General features: G+C 40.7%; 1 protein-coding gene across 1 annotated transcript; it reads left to right on the forward strand.

Moving 5' to 3' along the window:
- The first annotated feature begins 5,088 nt into the window (after positions 1-5,088).
- On the forward strand, positions 5,089-9,085 carry LOC148532533 (angiopoietin-related protein 5-like). Its single transcript, XM_088467701.1, has 6 exons — positions 5,089-5,157; positions 5,523-5,547; positions 6,601-6,692; positions 7,905-8,025; positions 8,446-8,631; positions 8,784-9,085. Exons 1-6 carry the CDS (start codon positions 5,089-5,091, stop codon positions 9,083-9,085), a joined length of 795 nt encoding a protein of 264 aa, XP_088323827.1.
- The last annotated feature ends 226 nt before the right edge of the window (positions 9,086-9,311 follow it).

The raw sequence follows: 9,311 nt of genomic DNA on the forward strand, positions 1-9,311 counted from the left end.
GTACAATAACATGGATAAAATTATTTTAATATTAAAGAAATTAACAAATATAGTGACAACATACCGTTTGTTATGTTAGTACTGTGAACTACTAGATTAGTGGTTTGGGAATGAGGCATGCCTCAGGCAGTGTGCAGAAGCAGCAACGATTCCAATTCCATGACATCAGCGGGGGAGGAGCGCAGCTGCATGCGCTCCTCCTTACACAGTGGAGCCAGGTCTGGAAGCATGGCCGGCTTGGGGGGGGGGGGTGTACAGCGCGGCCGCCGACAGAATCAAACAATCGGCACCCGGATGTATAGATTGCTGTACCCGGCAGCAGTATGGAGGAGAGCCCCTGGGTACAGCTGCAATAATAGCCCTCCCCAAGCTCTGTGTGCACTATCAATCTTCCACGGGGGAAGTACCTCCCACCCACACACACAGACGGCCTGAACATTCCTCCGCAGGGGCAGTGAGAAGACTTCAGCATCGCGATCAGTGAGGCAGAGACGGAACCCACTCTCTGCACTCAGGTTTCTGAACCCTCCCCCTCTACACATCCTCCTGCAGCATGGGAGCTCTCCACTGTGTTCAGAACAGCACAGTCACTATGGTGAGCTACCTCCTTATAAATCTTGTTGTGTTCTCAATCTCATTTGTATTTTTACACACACACGCGCGTATATTTGTATTTGTGTATATGTGCATTTACAGTATAGTTATATGTGTATATATAGATTATGTGTGTATATATACACTGAATGGTTTAAAACTGTGATAACTTTTTCCTGAGTTTGAGAATTCGGAACTCCCCCCCCTTTAATTGCTGGCCGTTTGCCCCTGGTCCCTCCACCTCCTGCACTTGCAGTATGTAGCCAGAGTGAACCTGCCTGATTGCTCTGTGGACACAAACTGTGGGGTCTATTTACTAAGCAGTGTTTGGAGACAGAGTGAAAGGAGATAAGGTGCCAGCCAATCAGCTCCTAACTGTCATTTTTCAAACACAGCCTGTGAGATGGCAGTTAGGAGCTGATTGGCTGGCACCTTATCACTCTGTCTCCTAAGACTGCTTAGTAAATAGACCCCTATGTCTGGCAAACATCAGCACTTCAGGGGATAGAAGTGTTCTGGGTGAGTTTCCTGGTGTGGGTCTCGAGAGGAGACGATGATGGGGGGGGTTTAAATAATAATAGCACTTCTCAGCTGGATGTCTTGTGTCCATAAGGCTGGTTTTGTTTAACAGTAGCAAATATATACTGTATAGATAAGATTTATTTTAGGGGCATATTTATCAATTATCGAGTTTTAGACCCAATAATTGGAATTTCTTATCACTGCTATTCATAGCAATAAGAAATTACATACCTCCCAAATTTATCAAAACTCAGACACAGGTACAGGGGCTCCGAAATTATCCCTAATCTATCTGAAGATGGCGTAAACTGCTTTGCATTCTGTGGCTTGGTACATCCGACAGCTTTGCAGTCCCTATGGAGGGACGGTCCACAGCAGATGTGTTTGTAGGGGATATCCCGTAAATATTATTTAATAAAAAGGCCCCTTATATCCTTGTCAGTATGGGCAGCACAATACTTATGCAGATGAATTTATTATCTTAGAATTTGTGGTAGATATAAATATGAACTCTATCCACTTTGACTGCAGGAAGTTCCGATGAACATGGTGGGATGTGGGACTGTATTTGCGCTGGGTTTCGGGAGCTGGGAAAGCAGGATCTGAATTGTATGATTCAGTACTGTACACATTGTGCATTGTTACAGTGGTGCCATATTATTAACTGGGGCATTACTGTGAGGACACATTAACTGGGGCGCTACTGTGAGGCATTATAATATTTTGCTTATATAGACGGGGAAAAGGGGTGCACTCCAAAAATGATTGCACAGGGTGCTAGAAGAGCTGGAGTCAGCCCTGTCTGGAAGCAAACAAGGAGAAAGAGGTGGATCCAGAGAGTCTCAGCGCCAGCTGCACCCAGCAAACTAAATGGCATAGCCGTGGACAGTAAACACCTTAAATTAAAGCCAAGGATAGTTTTTTATTAGAGACCAGTACAATATAATACATCATATACAGGATGACCATTTCCCCTTACAGTGCACTGAGGCTTGGTGTGACACGTCATAGGCCGTAGCATCTGTTACCTAGTAGGTCCTTTATACCACATTTCAACAATTGTCACGCCCCTTCTATCGATGACCACATATACGTAACCGCTGGTCACACCCCTTTAGTCGGCCCCAGAAAATGTATTTCCCTGGTGTGCCCTTAATGCCCCAGTCCCAGGGCCGGTGCCAGTTGTAGGAACACCCTGTGCCGGCTCTCTCTAAAGTGCCCTCACATTGCATGCGCGACCGAAAATTGGGGCGTGGCCCAATTTCCATAGGTCGCGCCTCCAATGTGACGTTATGGCACGCCTCCAAACAATGTCAGGCTGGGGGGCAGCCTCACTAGCTCGGCTTCCCCCAGCCCTCTCCCGTCACTGAATGGATGCCGCACGCATACGCCCAGCATCCATTCACACTCTGTGGTCCGGCACCGCCGCACAGCTGCGGTGGTGGGGATCCCCAACCTCCCGATTTGACCACCCGTGGGCCAGTGGCCCACGGGTGGAACAGCGGGACACTACTGTCCCGCTGAAATCGGGATGTTGGGGAGGGGTGCGCCCTCTATGGGTGGCGCCCCTGTTCGACCGCACTGGTCGAACACCCCTAGAACTGGCCCTACCCAGTCCAACACAGGCTCCACCCATTAACATGGTGCTGTATAACAGGATAGAATAGTAGGGTTGTATCTTGCACTGAAGAAGTAAATTGTTGATACGGAGTTAGTCATCTTTGCTGTACTTGATCATTGCGTTCTCTCTCTCTGTAATATTTACGCAATTTGCAAGGTGTTATTTTATCAAATTAAGGGCCCGATTCAGACCCGGATGCAACGCTGCATTTGCTCATAGCTGGCCGATTTTCGCATTCTGAGCATGCATATAAGCCGCAGTGTGCATGCGCAAGCCAGTCTTAGCAATCAGGAAACGGGCTCTTGAAGTACACAGACTGAGCGCTACTTTGAGTGACAGATAGTGCCATTTGTGGGTGGTGTCAGGGGATGGCCTATGAAAACGGGGTTGTGGATGTGTGAACGCAGGCGTGCCTGTGTGTTCTAAAGGCGTTTCATGGGCGTGCATAATGAGCATGGAGGCGTCATTGTACACGTCACCTGGTTGTATTTCAGCCTGCAGCGATCGCAGTGCTTGCGGCAGGGTAGGGTCTACCTCAAGGGCTATGAGCAGCTCCGATGGCTCTCGATGTTACTGATATTACATACATAGTGTTCACTCTAGCTCCGGCACGAGGCAGGGCGCCGGAGCTAAAGAGGGCGACAGAGAAGGGGGCGAGGTCATTGAAAAGGGGGCGTGTCTATAAGACGCGTCCCCTTTTCGTCTCTCTTGGGGGCGTGCCCGGCACTTACGGACATGCCGGGCAGCCCCCAAGCCCTGCATACAGGGAGAATAGATGCCGGGCGCATGCGCCCGGCGTCTATTCTCTGGTGGTGACCGGGTCACCGCACATTTCTTCACCCGCGGGACACTGCGTCCCGCGGGTGAAGACGGCTCCCGCAGGCTGTTAGGGCAGGGCGCTTTTTGCCCTCCTTCTGGAGGGCAGGGCGCTTTTTGCCTTCCAGAAGGAGGGCAGGGCGCCACACCCCGCTAAAACAGCCTAGCGGGAACACTAATACACTTCCTGGAGATGACGTGTGCTGCGCAGGAACAGTGGGCGTTTTTTAGACCGGCGTGTGATCGCTCTGCTCTCGCTCTCTAAGACATAGAGTGCACCCTTAAGCCTTGCAGTGCAATCCAATCGCGGAATTTGCATACCCGGCCCCTGACGGCTGTGAAAGTGCGCTGCGTTGCATCCGGGTCTGAAACACCCCTAAGTTCAATAATTATAACTTTAAATGGAAATTTATATAAAATGCAGAAATATTGTAAGAAAGTTTTAGTGTCAACTTAGGATTCAATTTAATAAAACAATCTTTAAATGTATCTCAATATTTGAAAATAATAAAAAAAAATATATATATTTATTAAATGTAAAAAGTTACTTTATTCAAAATAACTAATTCCTAGTTCCAAGTAGTGTATGCATGCAATAGTAATATGATATAAGGTATAAATGCCAGGGGAAACATTTGCTTTATGTCTATCTAATGAAAATGGACCAGTTATCTATAAACAGTAGAGGACGGGTATGTAGTCTATAAATCAGCAATAACCCAGTTATATCACGAGGTGCCACTTCATTACTTATGACACCCGACTTATATTTAGTGAAGTACAAGTGAATGGATCATTCTCAAGGATATTAGCCAATGAAACAGATGCCGCTGTGTGCAGGGGACTAGTTCCCTACATGGGCACAGGAGGGAGTCATTAAAGGGTAAATTCACTAAGATGGGAGTTCTATTTAAGAAGTGATGTTGCCCATTGCAACCAATCAGATTCTACTTCTCATTTATCTAGCACCTTCTAGAAGATAATACCAGGAATCTGATTGGTTGCTATGGGCAACATCACTTCTTAATAGAACTCCCATCTTAGTAAATTTACCCCTAAGAGTCAATTTACAGAGGAAAATAGCTAGAACTTGGCAAACTAACAATGATACCAACAATGTCATAGCATAGGGAACCCCAGTGAAAGCATTATTGCATGGGACAAACACGATTGTTAAGAAATAACTGTAAAACATTAAAATATAAACGTTGTTATTGTTGTATAATTGGTTAAATTTACCTTAGACCTCTACAGCAATGATCAAATTAAGTTCAATAATTATAACTTTAAATGGAAATTTAAATAAAATGCAGAAAATATTGAGAATTAGGAAAGTTTTAGTGTCAACTTAGGATTCAATTTTAGACAACAACTTTTAAATGCATCTCAGTATTTGAAAAGGTATTTTCTTATATAGGACAAAACTAGTAATTTGTTCTTAGCCATCAAAATCTTTCCTTGCGCTTCACTGCGCAGAGAGAAAAATATAACTCATGCATTTAACATGAATATATATTTTTTTTAGGTATATAGATATGAGGAGCATCAATCTATACAGATGTGTGTTACTGCTAAGTCTGCACTGGCATCAAATTATATCACAGGTAAGTACAGTCATTTTCTAGAGATTCCTTTCTATTGGTTTAAAAAAAAAAAAACACTTCACACATTTCTATTTTCTGCCCTAGGGATACAGTACATTCACCTTTGTGTCCGAATTTTGAATTTGCTCCATTGCGATTTGTATTTGTAATCCGAGAAATCTAGATGGATCAATATAAACAGAGCTTCAGCTTTTATTTACTTACTCAATAGAAATCATTTTAAACCTTATGTTCAATTTTAGCCTAAACATCTGCAAAATAGAGCACATTTATATAATGGCTGCATTCCTGTTAGTACATGATACTGTAGACAGATGTAAGAGTCTTGCAACTAGAATAATCTCTACTTTTTCTTCAATTTACAGACTGAGGGAGTACAGACGGCGGAAGGTGACATATATTACACACTCTATATTTCTAAGTATCTTGCAAACTGTTATCGTTAACTCTATCACACATTTATCTATCTATCCATCTCATACCTATCTATATCATATATATCTCATACCTATCTATCTCATATATCTATGTATCTATCTATCTATCATGAAAAATAGTAATAACTAATTCAGGTTAAATGCACGTATGAATAGTATATAAACACTATAGATAATCGATGTGATGTACATGAATTCAAATAGCTTGTAAAAAGCAGCTCCTAACTGAGAGGTATATTCAGATTCCCCTCATATATCAACATATAAAAACCCTAAATATCGTTAAATTAATATGCAGTACCTCTAAATAGACCAATATGGAAGATAATTAACCAATTTAGAAGGAGAGCTAATATATATAAAAAATATACATTTATTACATATGAACACCACACACAATAAAATATAATATTTTATTGTGTGTGGTGTTCATATGTAATAAATTTATATTTTTTTATATATTAGCGCTCCTTCTAAATTGGTTAATTAGCTTCCATATTGGTCTATTTAGAGTTACTACATATTATTTTAATAATATTTAGGGTTTTTATATTTTCATATCTATCATGTCTATCTATTTATCTCATACAGTATCTATCTTTCTATCTATCTATCTATCTATCTATCTATCTCATATCTATCAGGTCTATCTCTCTATCTAATATCTATCTTTATCTCATATCTATCTCATATCTATCAGGTCTATCTATCTCATATCTACCTATCTATCTATCTATCTATCTACGCCCTATCTATCTATCTATCTATCTACGCCCTATCTATCTATCTATCTATCTATCTATCTATCTATCTATCTATCTATCTATCTGTCTATCCCATAAATATCTATCTATCCCATATCAATCAAATCTATATTTTACGATCAGTTGTATTTTCCAGAATGCCAAACATAATTTTCCATACATTTTAATATGAATAGGCACAGCTATGGCCCTGACTAGAATAAAACCATACTTGTTATAAACACTGTTACCTTGTTCTGTAGGATACGACTGTTCAGATATCTGGAATAGAAACACAATCTCAACCAGTGGGATCTACACAGTAAAACCAGAAGGATCTAATGACTCTTTTCAGGTGAGACAATCTACAAAGCTAGTGTGAGGACTGTGACTGTGATTTACAGGGAAATTGTTACACTAAATGGTTAAAAATAATCTATACACACAAATAAACATATATACATACTATACATACAGTATATATAGGATCAAGTATCTGGAAAACAATTAAGGCTAGCTAAATAAATTTTTCTAGTCTGTAACTTTGATCACCGTGCAAAAAAATATTGTAAATTATATTTGCAAACTATGTCTGTATTTTCCAAAATTAGCACAGGCAATCTCTTTCTGATTTAGTTGTTTGGTGTTGGTCAGTGTGATTTCACCTTCATGTCCTCCACCGACATAGACAACCTAAATGGCATAATAGCGGCTACTGATGTGATGTTGAATCTCAGTATAGATCTTTCCAAGACTGTTTGCAGCCAATACATTTATTCACCAAAGTGGCTATAGATATCTACTAGAAAATATGATCATGAAGACAAAGTTCCTCTTTTAGAGGAACATAAAGATAATTATCAAAAGAGATGTCATTGTTGTAGACTATGCTTCTCTGTTCATGACTGTACACTCCCATCTGTGGTGCCTGACCTCACAATAAATTAAATGATTTGTTCAGAAGATGTATTAGTAGTCAGTTTTTTTTTTTTAATTTCTGCTCTGTATCTAAGCATATCAAGGTCATGTCATCCCCAGGAAGAAACATCTCATGTTAAAATTCCACAGCTGATAATTGACAATATTTATAATAGCCCCTTCTATTATACATTTGAGATACTGGACTATTTATTTTCATTTTCGTTCATTACTCCCTTTGAAAAACAGTGTTCATTTGCTCACATGCACTGTTTACTGGATGGTCATTTTAGTTGTGGTTAACATAACATGTTGGAGAATATGCTTCTCTGTACAATAATTAACACACAAGGAAAATTATGGGATAAAACAAGACATTCTGATTACAGTAAAATTGTATCCAACAATGTTACCCAGTGTGTTAAAGCTTGAACTGAGAAGCATATTCTGCAGAAATCATCTGTTTGCATGTATGACATTACTATCTGTGCCAACAAGAGTAAGAAATATGTAAGGGATTATATTCCTCATTATGTTTCACTATGTAATGTTATCCAGTCATGGATTATCTTCACTGACAGCCATTTAGCTCCTGAAATAATTACAAAGTATTAAATACAAATAAAAAAACATCATGCTCCCCCTGTAGGTGTTCTGTGAAATGACAGAGGCTTGTGGTTGGACCCTTATACAAAAACACAATGGAGAGAATGGGTTATCCTTTTACCAAATGTGGACTGACTATGAAGATGGATTTGGAAGCCTTGAAGGTAAATGGCTTGTAACGTCACCTTTATATACTGTACATGCAACTAATTCTGAAGTAAACTGTAACAACTGGAGTACAGAGCTTAATATGCAACATTGGTTTTATGCAATGACTGCAGTTGTAGACTTAAGGGACAGTTATGAACATTGTCCTGCAGTCAATCAAATTCTGTTTTCTATCTGTAGAACAGTTTTTGATATTTAGCAATAAATTTACTAAAGTGAGAGTTTTTAGAAGTGGAGATGTTGCCTTTAGCAACAATTCAGATTCTGGCTATTATCTTCTAGAAGATACTAGTTACCTGTTAAGTAGTTTTTGATTGGTTGCTATGGGCAACATCTCCATTTCTAAAAACTGTCACTTTAGTAAATATACCCCTTAGTGTTTGATTAAATTAGTCATGTATGTGTTGTTTCTAAAGGTGAACATTGGCTGGGACTCAAATACATTTATCAACTGACACATCAAGCATCCAGACCCAGCACATTGCACATCAGCATGGGGGACTTTGCAGACAATGAAGCTTACGCAGAGTACAGTCCCTTCAGAGTCGGGGATGCACATAACTTCTACCGGCTCTCAGCAGGAGACTACTCAGGCACAGCCGGTAAGTGGCCAGAGAGTAACTAGAATACCTGGGTGATACAGTGTAACAATATGTGGAAATGATAAAGATATGACATAGGAGGACAATTCCTCTAAGATCATAATAAATTAGGATTCATTCACAAGTATAATGATATATTCCTCACATTGCAGGAGATGGCTTCCGTGGGTATATTGGAATAAATGGAACCAATCAGCACGGCACCTATTTCAGCACTGAGGACCAACCCAATGACAACTGTTATCCAATGTGCACTTTCGGTGACTTGCTGTTCATAAGCTGTAGTAACTATTTCAGTAGCGGCTGGTGGTTTAACGACTGCGGGTGGGCAAACCTGAATGGTGAATGGCGCAGTCCACCAGATTATATTGGCTGGGCGTCTTCAGTGTCTTGGCCAACATGGAGGCCCAATCAGTCCCTGAAGTTCAGTGAGATGTATCTGATTTACAATTAGGGGAAAACAAGTACGGGTATTTCTAGGTATATCCTTATATACAGTGATCGAGGTGGAAATGAACAAGTGGGTGTGGGGGGGAAACTGTAATTGGATGCATTTGACAGTTAGAAATGAATGCTAGATCCTTTTCTTACCCGCCAGGCCCAAACCGACTCGGCCGCAAAACGACATCTGCGCTTTCCTCTCTGTGTTTAACCTGTGGTCCCAGTGAGTGTGATTATAT

The sequence above is a fragment of the Taudactylus pleione genome, unplaced genomic scaffold, assembly GCF_031769625.1.
Source record: "Taudactylus pleione unplaced genomic scaffold, aTauple2 ptg000073l, whole genome shotgun sequence".
Taxonomy (NCBI): Eukaryota; Metazoa; Chordata; class Amphibia; order Anura; family Myobatrachidae; genus Taudactylus; species Taudactylus pleione.